This window comes from Microtus pennsylvanicus, chromosome 6 (assembly GCF_037038515.1).
Source record: "Microtus pennsylvanicus isolate mMicPen1 chromosome 6, mMicPen1.hap1, whole genome shotgun sequence".
Lineage (NCBI taxonomy): Eukaryota > Metazoa > Chordata > Mammalia > Rodentia > Cricetidae > Microtus > Microtus pennsylvanicus.
This window is the reverse complement of record NC_134584.1, coordinates 97,120,202-97,141,444: the sequence shown is the minus strand read 5'-3', so window position 1 is coordinate 97,141,444 and position 21,243 is coordinate 97,120,202. Positions and strand designations below refer to the sequence as shown.

The 21,243-nt window shown below is 54.2% G+C and overlaps 1 protein-coding gene across 8 annotated transcripts in view; it reads right to left on the bottom strand.

Annotated features, from left to right (window-relative positions):
* Positions 1-21,243, bottom strand: part of Adgrg1 (adhesion G protein-coupled receptor G1) — a 36,654-nt gene that overhangs the window by 2,840 nt on the left and 12,571 nt on the right. For 4 of the 8 annotated variants that reach the window (XM_075976973.1, XM_075976975.1, XM_075976980.1 and 1 more), the window contains 11 exons: positions 8,719-8,804; positions 7,810-8,232; positions 6,001-6,130; positions 5,448-5,595; positions 5,008-5,139; positions 4,531-4,647; positions 4,166-4,211; positions 3,863-3,966; positions 2,861-2,979; positions 1,608-1,876; positions 760-868 (listed from right to left, as the gene is read on the bottom strand). In XM_075976973.1, the coding sequence (XP_075833088.1) occupies positions 760-868; positions 1,608-1,876; positions 2,861-2,979; positions 3,863-3,966; positions 4,166-4,211; positions 4,531-4,647; positions 5,008-5,139; positions 5,448-5,595; positions 6,001-6,130; positions 7,810-8,232; positions 8,719-8,782 (1,661 nt within the window). In that variant the 5' untranslated portion in view covers positions 8,783-8,804. Of the gene's footprint in view, positions 1-759; positions 869-1,607; positions 1,877-2,860; positions 2,980-3,862; positions 3,967-4,165; positions 4,212-4,530; positions 4,648-5,007; positions 5,140-5,447; positions 5,596-6,000; positions 6,131-7,809; positions 8,233-8,718; positions 8,805-13,762; positions 13,835-14,969; positions 15,078-15,879; positions 16,187-16,316; positions 16,680-21,243 lie in introns of those variants that run through there. The other 4 variants (XM_075976977.1, XM_075976978.1, XM_075976974.1 and 1 more) reach the window with 4 other exon arrangements.

Below are 21,243 nucleotides of genomic sequence, written 5' to 3'. Positions count from 1 at the left end.
ATCTTTAATTATGTGTGTGTGTCTTCATGTGGATATGTTCACAGGAGTGCTGGTGCACAGAGGTCAGAGGGGTCAGATCGTTTGGAACTGAAGCTACAGGTGTCAGTGAGCTGCCTGATGTGGGTGCTGGGAACCAAACTCAGCTCCTCTGCAAGAGCAGTGTGCACTGTTAACCACTGAGCCATCATGTTTAAAGACACACCTACGAGTTACCAGTCAGATAGCTTTAAAGCAGGTATTAAGAAAACCATGTTCTTGACAGTACAAGGTTGAGGCAAACCCACCAGGCCTGGTGCAGCGGGGCAAATGTCATCTACATGGACCCAGTGGCAAGCATTCCTTCTAGGCCTGGTACTCAAGAGGCCTGGCTTCAGGTCTAATTTGAGGATGTCCGCTGCCAGATGGAGTAAGTTAGGGAGGTGGAGGAGGGCTCATCCATGCCCTCTAGGCCACAGGCCTCCATCTGCCTCAGAACCAGTGGATGTGGCAAGGAAGCCTGATGGGTGACCATGTGGCCCAACACCTCTCCACTGAGGTCCAGAGAAGGGCTAGGCTCTGCAGCACGGGCACCTGAGTGCTGGGGGACAGTCTTGGCCTCTCTTAGGTCCTGTGGTCCTTAGCCCTGGGTTCTGACCACTGCCAGGCCCATTGCTCCAGCTCACTGGAGCTCATAGCCTCCTGGGCAGCATGGCCTGGTGAGGATGCTGTCCCTGCTCCTCCCTCCAGGCCCACCCTCCGGCCCCTGCCACAGCCACTCACATAGAGGGGTAGCTGACACGGTCTGGAGTCCGGCGCACAGCCAGGATGATGGGGCCGTAGTTATTCACATCCACCAGCGCCACCAGAGTGACCAGGAAGACAGGAAAACCTGTGGGCAGTAAGCAGAGGCTCTGGCTCCACCCTCTGAGTCCATTTCCTCTACTCCCAGAGGACCTGAGTAGGTCCTCTCTGGTTTCCCATAATGGGTAGGCTCTCTTTCAACTTTGCCCTATCCCTTCCTGAGTCTCCCAGGAGAAAAGATCTGCGGTCCACTGTTGAAGCCTGGTCAAACAAGGAAGATGAGAGGATGATGGGGCTGTGGGGGTGGACAGTAAGAGGACACCAGGAACTCTGGCAGGGAGGACAACTTTGACTCTCTGATAGCAGAAATGGAAAGTTCCATGTGGGGGTGGGGAATCCCCTCACACAGCCAAGGTTGCCACAGCCAGCCCGGGTTTTGTGAATCCTCGCAGAAGGTGAATGAGAGGGACATGGGAAGAACAGCAAGGGGTGTGGGGAGGTCACGGTCTTTCCAGTGTCCAAAGTGACCCAGAGTAGAAAACTCTGGGTCCCAGTATGACTTGAATAGCCTGAGACGTAGGTAAAGTGAATTGTCATCAGCCAAGAACAAATGCCAAAGTCATAGAGACTCTGCCACATAGGATTTTGGGGAGGGGGCGGTCTATGGGTGGAGTCATTGCTAGCCTAAGTGGCCCCAGTCCGGGTACAGGAACCAGTTGGTCTCCCTAACAGGGAAGGGCAGAACCTGCTGTCTGTGCTTGGCCTGAAGCCCAGCAGACAGTGGATAAGACAGTGGGTGCTGGTGTCCCCTCTCCCCTGCCACTTACCCCAGCCCACAATGCTCAGCTTGAGCAGGTAGCCAGGAACATAGGTACCAAAGACCTCTACCACCAGTCTGTAGAGGTTGTAGCCCTCAAGGCCCATCCAGGAGAGGCAGGCAAGCAGGGAGAAGTGCAGGAAGATGGCGCTGGTACGACAGGCAGCCTCGGAGCCCGCCAGTGCCACAGGCTCACTGAGCAGGAAGCTCACATCCAGCAGGAAGACAGCCAGCAGCAGGTTCATGTGCACTTTGATGGTGTAGTCACGTGACTTCCTCCTACAAGAAGCATGTGCTGGTGGGCCAGGGCAGGTCCAGGGGTATGGCCCTGTTTTGTTCTCCTTCCTCTTCCTCCTCTCCTTTCCTCTTCCCTATGCCCCTCTTCCAGAAAGCCTTGTATGCCTGCTCCGTGGCTGTCTGTCGTATGTGGCTCTGAGTAGCTGTGAACACGTGCCCACCAGCAGCAGTGAGGTATCCCTGTACCCCAGGATTCTAAGGAGTTCCAGAGTTGCAGACACTGGCCCCACAATAACCATCCTCAACTTGTTCTTTTATCCTACGCTGCCCCAAGCTAGTCCAGTTCACCTCAGACTGCCCTCTTCTCGACACAGTGGGAGATAGAGCTGGAAAAGTGTCTGATACAGGAAGACTGCATTTCCCACTCGTCCTCCTGCCTCTGCCCCTGCCCCTGTGCTCAGTGCCCTGCCCACCCTGGCCTCCATGAAGCCAACCACTGCCTGTCCTCAGAACGGCATGCCTAGCCTTGGTGCACAGCTGCAGTGCACCTGGTCACGATGCACCTGATTATGACATACCTGTACCAAGCTCCACCCCTCCTTCTGCTACAGGACAACTGAAGACTTGCTGAGGGTCACCCAAAGCCATGGATGTCTCTCCTCCACCCAGGCAGGCCCAGGACCTAACTGACCATTGGACAATCTCATTCACTCCCTCGATGTGAGGCCTCAGAAGTCTGCCACCCTCTTTGAACAGTGCATGGCGTATGGATACTCGGTCTGAAGTCACCTAGTCCCATTTCCATCACTGTTGTGTTTTTGTTACCCTGTGTGCCCCGCAGTTTGGGTTCTAATTGTTCACATCCTCAGTGCTAAAGCTGGACTGACTGTTACTGTTGGTATCCAATGATGGCCGCATGAGGCAGTCAGTCCATGGCTTCCCAACAACACACATACTTTGGGTGAAGCAAGCCTGCATGGTCCTAGGCTACACGGATGTAGAACCACACTGTTTCCTCTGGCCTACCTGGAGCAGAGGTAGGCGGCAATGGTGAAGACACACGCCAGAGCAGAGATGACACAGCCCACGTAGGACAGGAGCGTGAGGTAGTGCTTGTGGATGGCTTCTACCTCCGTGGATGACACCTGAACGGGGGCAGAATGGCAGTCTCAGCACGCTCCCCTCCCCAGTAGCCAGTGTGTGCCCCTTCCTGATCAGCTGGGGGCTGGCAAGCCCCTCCCACCTGAATGCCCTTCCAGAGTCCTCTGGGACTCCCTTCCAACCCAGGCAGTCTCTGACTCTCAAAGACCAGGAATTCTCACCCAAGATGTGAGCTCTGGCCCAGCCTAAAACACACAAAGCCCTAGCTGAGGCAGTTTGAGCTGGGGATTGTCCATTGACAATGGTATCAAGCACCAGCTGCCAGGAGAAGCTGAGCTCAGACTTTGAAATCCCCTAGGGCCACTGAAGCTGCTTCAGCCCTCTGGGGCAGGAGATGATCACCCTGTGTGCTTAGAAGAGCTGGTGTCGGGCACAGTATACATTTTTGATTTGACATATTTTCTCCTCACAGTGGTTTTATCAGGATGTAACCACATTGTGAGGCAAGAAGAATCTTGGTTTTCATGATGTTCGGCCCAAAAGTTAAGCTCCCCAAAGGATTCTGGGAGCATGAAGTCGGTCAATAAAGCCCCTGAGATCTGGGGTCTGAAAGAGCACATCTTAGTGGCTTCTAGTTGGGGTGTATAAGAAGCAGTGTCCTGGGCCAGGCTTGTGGGTGGGAATCTGCGTTTTTATCACACACCAAAACTTGAGAACAAAGAGCAAGCAGGAGCTTTAGGGACCCGCACTTAATGACCTGCGCAGCCTCAGGTGTGTGACTCAACCTCCTTCCAGGCAGGATAGTGATAGGAGCTACCTTGGAGGGTTATTTGGGATTAAATGAGTCAGCGGGTTCCAAGTACATAACACAGCGCACAACTTGACCTGTGGCCAAAATGCAAGGGAGTTACAGCGGGAGACACCTACCATCAAAACCGCAAAGTAGGTCAGATGGCTGCACAGGCAGGATGTCTGCGTGTCTCTGTGGACGGTCTCACAGCCCGCACTGCTCCAGCTCCCAGGGTTGCTTGCTGAGGGGGATGCATGAGACTCTGATGGACCCCAGTCCTCGAGACCCCACCATGCCCTCAACACAGACTGGACCATTCCTGCAAGGTTTTCCTCCCCCAGCAGAGCCCTGGCCTCCATCACTCCCTCCTCTAAGCCCGTCTTCTCCAGAAACCCATCCCTGGGGATCTCCGTCTCTCCCAGACACCCCTCCATACTCACATGTCGGGTCTTCAACCCAGAACACACACTGCAGAGTCACATTCTTCTGTGGGGACAAGAAGAATGGGCCCTCCATAAGTCATCCCCGGAGTTCCTTCCACAGTCGACTCCCCGTGTTTTCTCTACAGTCTGCCCTCTGTTCTCTCTGCCCTCCTCCCATGGCCCTTCTATAGCCCACCTTAGTACTCTCTCCAGTCTATCTCTCCTTCTTTCTATGGCCCACCCTTCACATTCTCTTCACAGCCCACCTTGCAGCTCTCTCCCTCCCCCAATCGGAGACCTGGCTATTGGGTGCTCTCAGCCAGACAACCTTTCCATTCCGGACAAGTGAGTTGGGAGGGATGGGAGCAGGAAGGGATGCTTACCGGCTGGGGCTGGTGCTGGAAAGTGAGTACCACGGGCTCCGAGAGGTTGCTAACTTTGGTGTTCTGTACAACAATACCCAAGACCTTCTCACCCAAGACTTGGCTAGAATTCTTGTCCTAGATATAAGAAGTTGGGGGGGGGGGCAGGTCAGATATATGAAGTTGGGGGTGAGGAGGGCAGGTCGGAGATTTAAGCCTGAGAAGAAAAGCTAAGGAGGCCTCCACCCACTCTTGCCAGACTTCCATCACTCCTAGCACTTTGCTTTCAGAGTCTTGTGGGTCATTCACACTGTCCTGTCGTGAGAACACAGAGCCTCTTACACCTCTCCCAGGAGATTTGGGCCTTGCCCTGCCCTTTCTGCTTTTATAGGAGAGGCTTTGGCTCCTGGAGGAAAGAGACTAGCTACTGTCTTCCCCACCTCTCTGTCAGACGTACAAAATCAGTTCCCCAAAGAGTAGGCAGGGAAGACTCCATACCTGGAACAAGGCCTGGCTGCTGAAGTCCACTACCAGGAGCCTCTTGGCGGCATCCCTGCGACGGCCTCTGGTCTGCTGGAAGAGGGCCCGCGGCAGCCGCACCGAGTACCCCTGGACCTCACTCTGCCCCTCCTGCGTATCAAGGACCATCAGTGCCCGGCCCAGCGTATGCCCCAGGTCCCGCCACCCCGACCTTGCACAAAGGCCCCCCACACACTTCTTAACACTGTGCTCTGGGCAACGCCACATGAGGCCTGGGAGTCAGGTGGCAGGAGTCTAGCTAGGAGACTCTCAATGGAGTCTTACAATCTGGGCCTTCAGACACTAGCTCTCCCATGGGCTGTGGATTGTCCCTGGACTCGGGGCAAGCCAAGGGGTACCATACAATATGGAATGCTCCCATTTGCCCTTCCAGCCCACCCTACCCTGGGTCACCCGACCTCCTGCTGGGAGTGGATTTGCAGATCCTCTAGCCCGGCTGTGGGTGGCAGCTTCCACACTGTGGCATTGACCAGGTGCTCCTCAAATGATAGAGTATCTCCCAGGAAGCTCACAGAGGTTAGCTTTGACTCCAGACTCTGTAACCGCCTGGTATGGGAGTGGGAGGGATACATGGTAGGTGACAGAGGAAAGGGCCAGGGCAGGGGATCTAGATACACAGGGCAGTCAGGAACAGAGGAGAGGGGACCAAGGAAAAAGGCAGCTGGGTATGGAGATGGGGAAGTGGCAGCGAGGGACATTGTTCTAGAATTCAGCCCATGTCTGTGACCCACTTATACCTGAGCTGGTCCCAGCCTCTCAGAGATTCAATGTGCTAGACGCCAGGATGGAGTCTCTTGTGGGGAAGAGGCGGGGCACTGCCTGGCTATGCACTGATTTCTATCTTTGCTGAGAGCCCAGCAGGATCTAATGGGGAGGTCCAGCCTCAGGGAAGGAGTCCCTGGGCCCAGGTCAGATCTCCCACCAACCCCTAAGAAAGTAATCCACACTCACTGGCTGATGAGCGCTGACGAGGGCCGCCTGGAGGCCTTCTGAGGATGCTGCAGGAAACTGCTGAGCTGCTGCAGTTCCTTCTTCAGATCACACATGTCCACAGATGCATTGTGGGAGACCTGCGGGGCATCTGGGAAGGCAACAGACTGCCTGAGGTTGCCACCTAGAGAATGGCCAGCATACAACCCTATGCAACCCTCATGTGGTACTCCACACTTTTATTGACTTTGCAGAAGGAACTGAGGATGCAAGAGGTGGAGGAGACCACAGGTCACTGAAACATGAAGGAAGGTTGTGTTTCCTGGGGTCTACTGCACATTCTCCTTGAGGAGAATGTGGGTTCTTTGTGCCAGCTCTGGGACCTCACAACCTCTAGCCTTTGTCTTCAGGACCTTCTAAGTTGGGTGTCATCAGGGACTTGAGGAGACCCAGATGATAAAGGCAGGCAGAAAAAGCATTCATTCCCTAACCCACAAGGACATGGTCCCAGGCCTCCCTGCTAATCTCCCTGTTTTCCTGGACTTTGACCCTCTTAATTTCTCCTGACCCTACCCATCAGCTGCTAGATTCACACCCCAAACCCCCAATTTGTTAGTTGTATAGCTCTATGTACCTCAGTTTCCTCTCTATTGACACAAAGGTGTATGGAACATGCCTATAATTCATGTTGCTTCTATCCATACTTTTTTTTAATGATCTAATTAAATAATTATCAGTTTATTTATTTATTTACTTATTTGTGTGTGTGTGAGAGAGAGAGGGGGGGGGAGTACATGTATGTGTGTCCATGTTGGGTTCCTGCAGAGACCAGAGGAGGATGTGGGGGATCCTGGAACTGGAATTACAGATGTTTGGGGGCTACCTAATGTAGGTGCTGGGAACTGAACTTGTGTCCTCTGCAAAAGCAGCAACTGCTCTTAACCACTCTCCAGCCCTTGTACTTTGAATAGAAGTGGTTCTGCCAATGCTGACATTTCCTAACGGTACATTACCAGGTCAAGTTGTGTTCCCCCTCCCCTCCACTCCTTGTGTCCTGACCTTCATGTGTGTGTAATTATGACCTCCATGTGTGCTCTGCACCCCAAGACTTGTAAGTAATAAACTCTCTCCATCCCTTGCTCTCTGCGAGAGTTAAATCTGATTATCTACCTGACAGGATCCAGAATCACCTAGGACACAAGCCTTGAGGCATGACTGTGAGTGATTATCTAGATCAGGTTAACAAAGATTGGAGGACCCACCCTACACGTGGGCAGCACCATCCCCTAGGCTTGAGTCCTGGGCTGGATAAGGAGGAGGGAAGCTTGTATCCATCACAGCCTGCTTTCTGATCTCAGATGCACATGACCAGCTGCCTCCAGCACCTGCCGCCAGGACTTCCCCACCATGATGGACTGTGCCCTAGAGCTGGGAACCAAAATAAACCCTTTCTCCCTGGCTGTTGCTTTTGTCAGAACACTTGATCTTAGAGATAAAAAGTAACTAAATCACTCTCCTAATGACTGAAGAGATGCCATAGCTATCACAAAGGTCTTAGAACAGAGCAGGGACAGACAGGGTGCTGCAGGGCTGGTGTAGTTCTCCAGTGTGGCCACCGCGGGGCTCCACCTTCCTACCCTCACCTATGCTTTTCCACAGAGCTTCCAGAAGTTCTCCTTGGATCCCACTCCTCCCCTCCTCAGACACCTTTCATGGCTCCCTACTGCCAGGGGCTGCCCAGGTTTGGTAACCATAGCTGCGATCAGAACCCAGGTCCTCCGTGACGGGCTTTCCATTTTGCCTCCCATCCTACATCCATTTGTTCCTTACTGTGGAAAGAGAAGCGGAAGACAGCAGCCCCGGGAAGGCTGGTGTTCTGGGGGCTCCGCCAGGAGCTGACAGAGGTGGCAAGCAACGGGACCCCCTGCTCCGAGCTCTGCTCCTGTTTCCGGAAGCAGAGGGGGCTGGAGGCTTCGCTACTCAGCAAGTAATCCGTCTTGCCGTAGAGCAGGTAGAGCTTCCCTGTGTGGCGGCTCCAGCAGAGGCAGAAGTGGTAAAGCCCTCTGGGCTCTGGGAATGAGCGAGGGAGCTCAGGGGCTGCAGAGAAGGGGGCGTGGATCGTGAGGGCCTCGTCCGTGTTCCGCACAGAGATGTGCAGCTCCGGAATTTGGCTGTAACGGAGCCAGCTCCGTTGTGTCTGGTTCCGCTGGCCGCAGAAGCGGAAGTCTTCTCGGGGACTGCCACCGAGGGCACCTGAGGAGGCAGAGGCAATAGATAGGACCAAACACGGGCAAAGACCCGGGACTCACACACATTCCAAACCTCTATACTTCAAGGATCTATAACAATGTGTCTATCCTGCTAAAACATTACTGGTTTCAAACAAAAAACGAAAACAAAAACAAAACTGGAAATAAAGAATGATTTCAAAGTCAAAAGCCCAACTTTAATACAAGTTATTTAATGAGAACATAGCGGCCATTGACTGTGGCACAAGTGTGGGCTGTCCAAGAATCTGCCCAGGAGTGAGAGGCTGACACCCAGTCTGCGAACCCCACCCCGAGCTGTGTTCTGTGGACTGAATCTCAGAAGGAAGAGGCACCTTTCGGCTTCCCCCAAGGTGTCCTCAACCAGCTTAAGCTGTGCTCTGCAGACCACCTCTTACCCAAAGAGTCCACTCACAGACATGGAGGCATTAACTAACAGTCACGACAGTCCCAGGGCCCCAAGAAAGCCTACCTTGAGCCAGGAAGAACAGACTCAGTAGGAGATACACCATCTGCCGCAGCAGCTGGACCGCCATTGTACTCCCCAGAAGTCACCACCTGGGAAAGAGTGAGAGCATTATTGGGGGGGCAGCCCCACAGCAGGAGCATATATGTAGGTGGGGTGTGAGCTACAGGTCATACAGAAACAGTCAGGTCTCCTCTCCAGAGCAGCCAGAGGCTATCAAGAGGCACAGTCACCACTCTCCACAGAGTGCAAGCAGCTCGTGCGAGGCAGAGCGGGGCAGGGGGGTCCCAGAGGCCATAGAGTGGCCCTGTCTAGAATTCACCTTGCAGCTACCAGGTTTAGAGGCCAAGAGAGGAAATGGGCTGTCTCTCATGACCACCAGGGGGAGCCAGCCACCAGAGTCTGGGAAGCTGGAGCCCAGACGTGCTCTTTGTGGTGTCTACCCACTCACCCCTACCCTGGTGCCCCATGAGGGCCAGCTCCATTCACGCCACACTGACTCCATAGGCCACTATTAGCTGGGTGCCGGATGGCTACCAACCTAGGCAGCTCTTTACCCTACACCTACAAGAACGCACACTAAAACTGGAGCCAGCTCTATTGTTGGCTCTCCTGCTAGCCCAGTGACCAAGCTGGGTGCTGACAGACCCTGACTACCATCCCTCAGCCTATGGAGATCCTATCGGGAACTCTGTCAGGCCACAGTGACGGACACTCATCTGCTGGGCCCAGACACTTGGGGCACAAAAGAAGTTGAGTTTGGAGGGAAACTAAATGGGCCCTCTGGAAGAGGCAGATGTTAAACTCCATGCCTATGTGACCCAAGCAGGATCCTCCTTCCTGTCTCCTTCCTGAGCCTCATTCTGCTCATGCTGGCCCCTCAAGCGAGAACCAGTCCCACACACCCAAGCATGAAGAGGATCTGAACGTGAGGAACGGAATCTCACGTGGTGCTGGAGCATTACAGAGAGAACAGGAAGGTTGTTGGAGAGCTAGTGTGTCCTCCGTGTGGGCTTCCCCGTGTCCTATCAAGCCACTGCCAGTCACCTAGAACCAGCAGAAGGCCAGCATCTAGGAGCAGGCCAGATCCCCCCTTCCCTCTGTGGTCCCTGACACTGTCCACCCTTCCCTTCCCTTTGCAGCGCCTGTCACTCAACCCTGCAGTCCGAACGTCTCTCTTTCCACATAGACTCCTTACTCCTCACTTCAACTTGAAGCTCACAAATCACTTGAAAACTTGATCCATTTTCCACTTTTTGATGAGACAGTCAACAATTCATGAGGTCACACAGCTGGTGAGGACTCATGTCCCTCTCAACATGGGCCACCGCGGTCAGCAGAGGGCCCAGGACAGGACAGAGCCATTTGTCTTACACCAATCCTCCCCAACTGGCCCTTGAGAACAAAGGAGGCCGGGAAGGGAATGAGCAAGGGGAACAACCCAGTGAGGCTGGGTCACCTGGATCATCCTGGATCACCCTGGCAACCCGTGGAAGGGGTCAAACACAAACAAGGATGCCCTACTGCCCCTCCACCTAGTCCCTGTTCAATCCCAGCTGCGTGGAACCACTCTAAAGAGGACGAGCGCCCCTGCCAGCATTCTTAGGTTTGGATGAGGAGGTATTTGTTGCTTGGATCTCTTAGTGGACTCCAGAGTCAGACAGCCTGGGTTCAAATCCCAGTTCCTGTACTTCACCAGTGTGCGTTCTGGAGTTAACTTGCTCACCATATTTGGGCTTCACTTCCCTTGTAAAAGAGGATTGCAAACCAAGCCTACCTCAGATGCCATTGTGAGAATTAAGTCTGTTGTTCTCCATAAAGGGCTTTGGACCAGGATGCACACAGGGTAGGTACCACTGAAGTCCGACCATCTCTGTATACCTTCCAACCAGTGCAAGCCTGGCTGGGACCCAGACCCCTTCCCCCAACTCCTTATCCTACACTCAGTCCCCTGCCCTCTGCAGGTGGCCAGCTTGGCCTTCAGAGCGCTTGAGGGGAAATTCCTAGAACGTGAGCCTCCCTTCCGGATAGAGTAGCGGGAAGGCTGCGGCCCCACCCAGAGAACTTCCCTCCTCCAAGCCGGCCCTGAGTGTCACAGACTCCCAGGGACAGAGAGGGAGGACGATGGGGGTGGGGCTGCTCTTCAGACAACTAAAGCACATCCACACGGGTCTGGAAAAACACTGTTCTGTTTACCCACTTAGCGTATTCCTGCCTGAGTCCCTCCCGGGGCTGTCTATAGATGTACACTTGCCACCAACCCAAAGGGCACAGGCAATGCCTACGATGGAGCACCCACTGCCTCCTGCAGGCATCCTGAGACCTGGTCACCTATTCCTCACAGCCTGGCACCTGGCCAGAGAGAGGGGCCTCTGTGTTCCAGAAACCAAATCTGGGAAGCAGAGGCCCACTTCCTGGGGACTACCTCTGACCTGCACAGATGATGTCTCTCTCACAGACGATGAACAGCAGAGCAGACAAGCCTCCATCCCCAAATGCCAAGCCAACACAAAGTTGTACCACCTGCCACAGCACTGCCAGAAGCAATGGTTATTGAGAAGGTGGGTCCACAGCCTCACCCCAATAGTAACAGCGACCTCTGAAGGGTGACTGGGTACAAATGCGGAAACTGAGGCCAGAAAAAAAAGGCCATCTCTCCCAAGAGCACACAGGGCTGCTACTGAGCCCTCTCTTCAAAAGTCCCTAAGGTTTTCAAAAAACCCCTGGTTTGGGGTCCCCCGAGAGAGAGAAGCAGGAGCTGTGGAGGTCACAGATGCACGGTAGGCAAGTGCAGCCTAGAGAGGAGTAGCTGCTGGGATGAGCCCCCTACTCCCCATTCTTTCAGAGTGGGCATCCTTGACCTCAGCTTCCGGTAAACATGCAGAGAACAGAACAAACTGAGCCAGCCCGACACAATGGAGGATATCACAGGGTCCCCAGGGATTCCCTGGAGTAGAGGGGGCAGGGCTGTGTGAGCCCAGACACCCCCATTCCTAGCATGACTGATTTCTGGGGAGGGGTCCCCCGCATGACAGGCAGCAGTCCCAGAGCTCACTTTCTCTCCTGAGGCCTGAGTCACTTCCCCTGCCATCCTGTGTGGACCTGCGTCACCTAGACACTGCCAGCTCCTGGAAAACCCATTTCCTCCTCGGATGGAGGTGGAAGTTGAATGGATGGGACTAGGAAGGCTCTGGATTAACCCTTCAAGTGGCCAGCGGTACCCCCTTCCACTGGGGTTACAGGGTATCCCAAGGGTATATGTCATTGCCTCGGGCCTTTGCCAGGATGTCCTGGGTTCTGAACAGCAGATTTCCGCTGTGATTTTCTGCACAAAGCCCGAGTCTACAGGAGTAGACTTCCAACCACACACAGCCCTGTGTGTCTCCCTACCAAGGGCTGGCCCCATTAGAGGGGTCCCAAACTGCCAGTGGCCTGGGAACCACCCCCCCACCCAGGAAGATGCTGTGAAGCATATGGCCTGGGTCCTGTACACCACAGCTCAGGTGGGGCTCATAGCCGGGCTTTGGCAGGATCCAGTGATTGAAAGGCCACCTGTGGGAACCAGGGGTACCCAGCAGCTGGACTTGGGCAGCATTGGAGCAGGCAAGGGCCTGCTGCATTTGCTTGACTGGGAAATACAAACCTTGGACAGGGACAAGGGGCAGCCCACCTCTCCTGACTCTTGTCTCTTCCCCATGACATGGCACGTGGTCCACAGTATTTGGCAAGGGGCCAACCATCTGAGGGACCTCCCACAGGATAGCCCAAAGAAGGAAGTAAAGCCCATGGGAGGAAGGAGAGGGCCAACTACTTTCCAGGTTTGAGTCTCCTGTGATCAACCCAGGCCCTGTCTGGGGAGACAGAGGAGAGGCCCAGCATACGATCAGTTACTTTCTAACATAGGGCTGTAGAATGTGTTCCTGGAGAGCTCTGGAGACTCAGGGAGAGGACAGGGTATGATAGGAACCTTCAGAGTATATATATGCAGAACTGCAAGTGTGTGTCCACAAGCCCATGAGTGTGCATTTGCAGTGTGCACTGGGTGAGGAGGGAGGTGAGGAAGGCTGAGCGGACTATGTTATTTCTGCAGAGGAGGCAACTCAACCAAGGCCAAAATGGGAGTGTGAAGGCACATGAGCGGCACAGGCTTGTGTATGCTGCCTCATAGAGCTCAGGGCTGAGAGGATCCTCCCTCCCGCATCTTCCAGATGTGGCCCTTCAGGACAGCTCCCCACTTCAAGCACCGCATGTCCAGATACTCAGAGAGGTGTCTCCCTGCTCAGCCAGAGCACACTGGGCTATGCCCCTGCCCCGCCCCGCTTCTGAGCACAATACTTGTAAAGGCTGGGTCCTGCTTTCTTCATCTGTCCCCGCGCCACAGTTGGGTGACTGACACCCAAGCAATCTGACCCCTCCAGAACCTACCCCTCATTGAGAAGGAACACTGGGGTCATAGGGGCAGCACAGTGACTTCAGGCTTCAGGAATCTGTCTAGACTGCATGATAATAAAAATCAAGCTGGCACCTGCTGGAGGCTGGCAGGTTCCCAGGCCTTACCCACTAAGGCAAGGCTCACTTTCTGTGTGTGTTTGTTTATTTGTTTGTTCGTCTTGCAGTTAGCCTGGTTGGCCTCAAACTCACAGCAATACCCCTGTGTGGGTATTGAGTACCAGCCAGCAAAGGGCCTGTGGGCACAAAGGACTCTCAACCTCAGCAGCTGACTATTCTGCAGTTTCCTGTTCCTACAAGAAGACATGCATATGGAAGACCCTAGGAAGGCCAAGGGATCTTCACCAAGCAGGGATGAGCTGACCTTGGCCACTCCCTTAACTGTTCTTACACACACAGGCCCTTCCTGTGGTTCTAGCTTGTCACATAGCCACGGTCCAGGGCTCAGGCCTCTGCCTCCCCCACAGCTCCATGATGACAGTAGGCAGCAGAGAGTGAGGCTCTGGAATCCAGGTCCCCTCCAGCAAGCACTTAGTACCAGCACCGGCAGGGTCACTGCCACATGGTAACCCCAGTGCTCACAACGCTGTAGTCTGCTTACCTCCCACTAATTCTGGAACGATGCTTATGCAAAGACAGGAAACTTAACATGAAAATCACATCACAGGCAAGACTGCAAAACAAAGGGGGACTCATACCATAACTCAAATCAAGTCCGGCAAACCTCAAGTTTCAGCCACTGTGGTTACTGAGTCCCTTCAGTCTCCCTGGCCTTAGCGTAGAACTTGCTACTTATCTTCTGGTTAGAGAGACCTTTGGACCCTACTTTCTCTTGTGCCCTAGCATAGCAACGGCTCTGATAAGTCCAGCGAGAAGAAACAGCACAAAGCTTGCTGGCACCAGTCCCGAAAGCAATGGGATGGCAGGTCATTTTCAGCATGGGCCTCTGTCATTCACATGAAAAACAAGCCCTCGGATGCCTTTATACCACACAGTAGCCTATCAGCACACTCGCCTCCAAGTGCACATGTATGTACACACACACACACACACACACACACACACACACACACAGTCTCTAGCCCTGCCCTTCTCTGAGCTGTCCCCAAGGCTATTAGCCAGCACAAGATGGGCCACCAAAGCCATTTAGGTTGCAGTGATCCCCAGGGTCCCTCATCACCATCTCTGACACTTCCAGGCGATGGGTCCCCTGTGAGCTTGGGTTGTACTCAGGCTGGTCCTGCCTCCCTTCACAGGCAGCAGCGGCTTGGGGAAAGGGCAGTGCCATGCCTGACCCAACATGATCCGGCCCATTACAACCTCCCCTAGGTGGCTGAGTTTAATCTCAATCTCCAGCAGCTAAGACACTGGGAATGTTGGAGAGAGGGAGGAAAGCGGGAGTCTGAGGATGTAGATGCTCAAAGCTGCAAGGAATCTTGGGCCTAACTGGAGAGTCTGAGACGCTAAGGGAGGGGGGGGGTAACACCCAGGAGCTTCTAGTTCAGCTTCTAGTCCTGGGTGTTCCAGGCCAGGCCAAAGCCAAGTGTCCAGGGCACAGTCCTGTTCAATGAGCCATTGTGGATAGCCAGCCTATTGGATTGTTACAAGGGACCAGCATCTGCCTCTTGGGTGGCAGCAGTTACAGGCATAGAGGTCAGATAAGCTCTGTGGTCACCTAAGCCTGGACCTGTGGACCAGCCTGCCTCTCAATAGGCCTCAGTTTCTTGTTTTGTCAATGGGCAATTACAACCCCTGTCCTCTGCCTGTTACCCGGGCAGATTTAGGGTACTTGCAGGTGAAGACCTTACCTCTGAGCTGGCAGTGAGGGACAAAGAGGACACACAGCCTGACCAGACTTTCTTCCCTTTCAGACTACAGCAGTCTCTGTGTCTGCCTGAAGTTCCCCTTTCCCATCTGCTTTCCTGAGTTGCCCAAGGCCACCCGCTGGCTTTCTGGGGGCTGCGCTGGGCTCCCCAAACCAGGCAGAATGCCCATCTGTAGACTGTAGGATCTTTCTGTTTCCCAAGGTCAGCTACCAAACCTCCCTTTTTGCCTCTTTTCTGGCCCAAAGGCTGCCAGCTCGGGGACACAAAGCCAAGCAGCTCTCAACTATGACTGGATCCAAGGCCCCAGCAGGGAGGAGACAGGAGGCATTGAAGAGTCCCCTCTCAGCTCCCTGAACACACAAAGGTTCCCTCAGCTCCTCTGTAATACCAACAAGCAGGTGCTGGCCCCTGTAGTAACAGTTAGCGTCAACAAAACACTCCAGATAGGCAGGGCGGAACTCAAAGTTCTTTGAGCAACTAATATATTTATTTGCTTGTGTTTTGAGATGGTGTCTCTCTATGCCACCCAGCCTGGCAATGAACTTATAATCCCCCTGCCTCAGACTCCCAAGTGTTTGGATTACATGCCTGAGCCACCAGGGCTGACTTACATTAACACATCTAATCTTCTTAAAAACCCATGAGAAAAGGACCGTGACCCACCGGACAGATGAACAAGAGGCCCCTGGGAAGCCAAGTCACCTGCCAGGATCACACACGAGGAGTAATGGTCTCTGGGAATCCAGGCTAGCTCCGAAAGAGGCCAGCTCCTGATGGGAAGCTTACCTGCTGGTGAGAGCCTCTGTTTAGAATTCACAGGGGAATGATCTCCTTGGGTTAAGCTGGCTGCCGTCTATGCAAGGCCCTAGTTCAGGGCACTGTATGAACTTACCGAGGTGACCATGGGTCACAGCTCCTCTACAGCTCTTCCCAAGGTGGTGGTGTTTCCAGTCCTCCTCGTCCGGCTATCCTCCCCCAACCCTTCTCTGAGACCTGTGCTGTGACCACGGCTATAGCTGACTCAAAATGTTCAGCTCGGAAGGGAGGGAGGGAGTGTGTGGCTACCCCCAACCACTTCCTGGTGATTCTCCAGACTTGCTGATGTTTGAGTCCCCTTAGAGGACCAGCTACGATGCCCCCCAGGGTCCCTGGCAACCCACCACCATTATCTCCACATCAGTGTCAGCGAAAGAGGGGATGCGTGCGGGGTTTCAGGAGAGAGAATGAAAAAGGGAGGCTGAGGAGAAAGGGAAGGAGATGATGAGAAGGGTGATGGGGGAGAAAGGGGAGGAAAAAGGAGATTAAAAAAGGACAGGAGCAAAAATCTACCTGGCTTCCTCCTCCAGGCAAAAGAGTGACTGGACGAAGATTCCCTGTTTGCAGGCGGCAGACTGCTGGAGTAAGGGACACTTTCCCCTAGTACAAGGGGCTGAAGGTCGCATGGAGGCCTGCCCCCCCTCCAAGTCACCACCCCCTTACTAGAGCTTCAAACAAAGGGGGCAGGCGGGAAGCTGGGCTGAGAAGACGGGCCTCCAGCGCCAAGGGGGAGGAAGGGGCGCAGGTGACAGCAGCCCCTGGCAACCGTTCCCCTGGCAACCGTTGGCAGCTGCATGGACTGCGTCACGGCCTGGCTGAGAGCGCGGGCTCTCTAACTTGTCTGTACCAGAGTGTGAGTGCTTTCATCCTGAGGCTGCCTGGGCTAGGCAGGCGCTGGCAGGGACAAGCTGGGCTCATGCGCGAGAAACCCAAGTCCTAGAAGGTAGACTGTCTGTCTTGAGAGGACCTCAAAGCCCCAGGGCACCCAAGTTCTCTATAGAAGCAGAATGATAGATTTTTGCATGAAATATATATATTAAGGGAGAGGCTTGAGGAAAGGTCTTGCAACGTAGTCCAAGCTAGTCTTGAACTTGCTATCCTCCTGCCTCAGCTTCAGGTACTGAGATTGCAGGTGTGTGTCACCACTTCTGGCCCTCGGCAATGACTTTAACACCAAAATGGTTTTAGAACACCTTAGGAGCCAGACCCTTGGCCAAATGACACCTCTGGGAAGCTGGCACTTGCTGGCTGCCTCCCTGTGGACTTGACCACAGCCAGGTGGAACATTCTCTGGTCCCTGTCATTGGCTGCAGTGAATAGAGCATATGGCATTCTTCCCTGAAAACGTCAAGGGTCTGTCTCCTGCAGGAAGCCTTCCCAGACTACCACAGCTCACTCAGAAGCCCCTTTCTGAGCCAGCCCAGAACTGAGGCTCCTCCTGCCTTTCTTCCACAGCTCTCTGGCTAGGGCAGGAGCTTCTGGGCCACTCTTTACCTGCCTAGGAAGAAAGCAGACAGATCAAGGCTTCTGGCTCCTTCACTGAGCACCCAGCGTTGGACGTTTTAGAAACTCATTTCCACCATGCTGCAAGGTGAACAGGGTTGAGCCCAGGCTGAGACAGGACCCTAGAGGCTGGGGAGGGAGGAATGTGATTGCTCAAGGCTACCTGACTGGGAGGGGCAGGTTGTAGAACCCAAACACAGACGTCTGAGCTCTAAGCGCACATTTTATCCTGTGGAGCCCTCTCACCAATACCATGCACAACCAAGCTCGATTTGATCTCCAGACAGGACTCTGCTCACTTCCTTCTGAGTGGGCACAGCTCTGACCTCGGTGGAGCCTTTCTACCCTGTGAGTCAAAAGGGAAAGACATCCAGCCCTCGGAGTGACCCTGAGCGCCAGACAAACTTGAATGAGAGTAGAGAGGTGCACAAAGGCCTCCAGCTCTGAGCCAGCAGCAGATAAGGACAGAGCAGGGCTGCCGAGGCTGAGGCACAGGGTCCCAGGCCTCTGCTGAGTGAGGCAAGCCTTTCCCCTGAGCACCAGTGGGAACTCCGGGAATTCCATGCCTCAGGTAGAAGGGCTGGCACAGGCCCTGGGAAAAGCAGCAGGGCTTGGAGCCTTGGGTACACTAGCCCAGTGCCTCTAGCCCATGGACCCAGGCCAGCAGGCTGCCGCGGTCAGGAGGCCACTATTGTCTCACTGCCAGAGCCTGGGACTGTTCAGGCTCTATTTTGGGCCTGGAGGAAGAGGAAAAGAAAGCAAAGAAAGGAGCTGCTGTCCTGGGCAGGAGTGGGGGTGGGGTGGAGACACCTTCCCTGCCTCCAGAAAGAGCCTAAAGGCCCACTGGCTGGGAAGGTAGCCATTTGGACCCTGCGACCTCAGAGAAGCTGGCAGGGTACCGAGGCTCTGCGGACCCAAAGGGCGGGCACCCCAGCCCCTTTACACACACTTGGTGCCTACTCACTACAGCAAAAAGCGGGCACAGTGTCTCATTGCCGTCTGCAGCCCCTGAGCCTCCTACCCATCTTCAACCACGAGAAACCTGACCCAGCTAATTGCTGCTCAGAAACCACAGCTGGACTTAGACCAGCTTTGCTCCAGAGCTTCTAGGATGCATCTGAGCTGAGGAGAGCAGGGGATCAGAAATGTCTGCCCGATATCCGAGACTCCAGAGCAATACAGCTGTCAGCACAAACCAGTGGCCCCACTCCGGTCCCACCTTCTGCCACCCCTGTCTTCCCCACAGTCACCAAGTCCAATGCACCTCTAGCTTCACCTCAGGGCCTTGGCACACGCTTTCCCTCATCGTTGTGTGTTCTAAGACCTCCCCTCTGATGGGCCTTCATTCAAATGTCTCCTCTCCTGAGAAGCCATCTATGACTCCCCAGTTCTAACTGTCTTCTGTGTCCATTGTGGCTTTTCTAGTCATCTGTGTCATTTGAAGGCTCGTGGTCACTTCTGAAGTGCCCCTACCATTGGTTTGTTTACTATTCTTCGGTGGCATTTGCTGTCTTTTCTTTTTAAAGTTATTATTGTCGCTGTGACACTTTTTTCAATTCCACGTACATGCCTGCTTGTTTCTCTCTGTGTGTGTCTGTGCATGTGGGCACGGGTGCTCTGGAGGCCAGAGGTATGAGATCCCCCTGTGGCTGAGTGACAGGTGGTAGTGAACTGTCTGGTATGGTATCCAAATTCAAATCCCCTGCAAAAGCCACTGAGTCACATCTCTCCAGCCCTGGCTGGCTTTGCACATACGACGTCCCTGTTGGCGCAGTGTGGGGACCCCAGCAGCTGCCCAGTGCTGCTAGTTGAACGAGCAAGCAAGCGAGGGGAACTGAGGCACAAGCCTGATACTGTAGATCCACACTAACAATATCTGCTGGAGGGGCTGAACACTGAGCCGTTCCCAGCCTCTGACTAGGGAAGGAGTGCCCACACCTCCACCGCGTGTGAAGGAGTACCCACACCTCTGCCACATGTTGGGCTAGTGCAAGGAACCCAAGACCATGCACAGCCTGAGAGCTGAGAGAGGCTAACTCCCCCTCCAACCCCTCCAACACTAAAGAGCCTAATAAAAGCTCTGAGAAGTCCTGAGGCACCCAGGTTCCTACCTACCTCAGGGTGCAGGGGGTGGGGGGTACTCCAGAGGCTTCTGGATGACATGACGTCTGAGATCTGACAAGCAACTGTGAACAACAAGCCCCAGATTTTCTCTTCCCACACAGGCAATATTACCAGCCTGTACCTCTCAAGGGTCTGCTCCTGTGTCATGGGATTAGGGAGCCCAGAAAGATGTCTCACTTACAAAGGGAGGTCACAGAACTATTACTGTCAGGACACATTCCCCAAGTAGGGGAACAGAGGTGGGACGCCTTCTGCAGGAAATCTGAGGTGGATCAGAAAGAGGAAGTGGGTGCTGGGGTATAGGAACCCGGGGTATGTGGGAGCCTCTGAAGACTAGGACTAGGCACACAGACTAGCGCTAATCCACATCAGAGATGTGCCTGTGAGCACCATGACATTCACCTGACTCCATGCCTCCACTGCCACCTGTGAGGAGGGAGACTCTTTCCCATCATACAGCTGAGGAAACAGGCGTGGAGAGAAGCTGTTTGCCCAGAGCCACAGAACTGGTAAAACTGGACCCCAATCCAGTCTGCAACTCCTTCACTCCTGTGCCTCTAGTGATGCAACACCCCACTCTTACACGGGCAGCCCCACAACGCAAGAGTGTTAGTGGCCCATGACACTCTGCATGAGGTCGAGATGGAGGCTCAGAGGGGTTTGCACCGCAATCCCGAGGCCTCACAGCTGAGGGACCGGGCCAGACCATCCCTGTACACTCATGTGGTGTGTGAACACCACTGTCTTCACAGATCACATTTACTGCAGCTTTGAACTCTGGTTCCCCTAGTAGGGGGACAGGGGTGGGATGCCTGCTTATGCTGATGCCCACAGCAGGGACTCCAGGGAGAAGTGCCAACTGCCTTCCCCAGTCACAGCTAGTACTGGTGACCCCTGTGACAGGTTCAGAGACCAGACCCTACCATCAGGTATCCTAACTGTGTACAAGAAGGGCGTGGAACAAGTGTTGACAAGAAGTTTCCTTACTACACTGCCTGCAATCCAGCAAGATGATATCACCGGTGTTGGAGCGGAATGGGGCAACCTGCACAGCTGCCCAGATTCAAGACTATAGGATACGGATGATCCAGAGGCCCCAGACTCTGCAGGTGGAGAAGTGTCCTTCCTGTATAAAACAACCTCGCTCACTCCCAGCTCCTCATGTGTTGTCTTGGAAAACACCCCTGACGATGTAGTCCAATGTACCCACGGGGGAGTTAGATGCAGTGACCAGCAAGGTAGTGGGGAGGGTCATTATGTCACTCAGACATCACCCGTGTGTGGTTAGCACTTAACTGGAAAGGACGTGGTCATTGCGGCCATCTCCCCAGGAAATGGCCTAGAGTTGGGAAAGCTCTAGAAGAACTGCAAAAAGAATCTCCTGAGCCCCCAAGGCCCTCACATGGCTTCTCTAACCAACTTGAATACTTGCAAGGATGGGGTACTCGCAACCTCCAGTGGGACCAGCCATGGCGACAAAATGGGAACAAGTCCGACCAGAGGTAAGTAAGTGACCAGGTCCCTGCCACCATGGACTGTCCAAGAACCCCCACGCTACTTCATCATCTCTGAAATATGGATAGAAATTAAGCCCTAGAGGAGCAGAAGTACCAAAGACAGAATGAGGGCCTTGGGCAGGGAAGTGGGGCTGAGGAGACAGGCTATTGGCCGGTCCAAGCCACTTGGCATCTGCCCAGATGATGATACAACAGATGGGATTCAGGCCCAGGTTCAGCATGACTCAGCTGTCCTGACCAGCCTCCAGGGTCCGCCACTCACACTTGCCAACCTCAAAACAGGTGGGCCGGGCAGT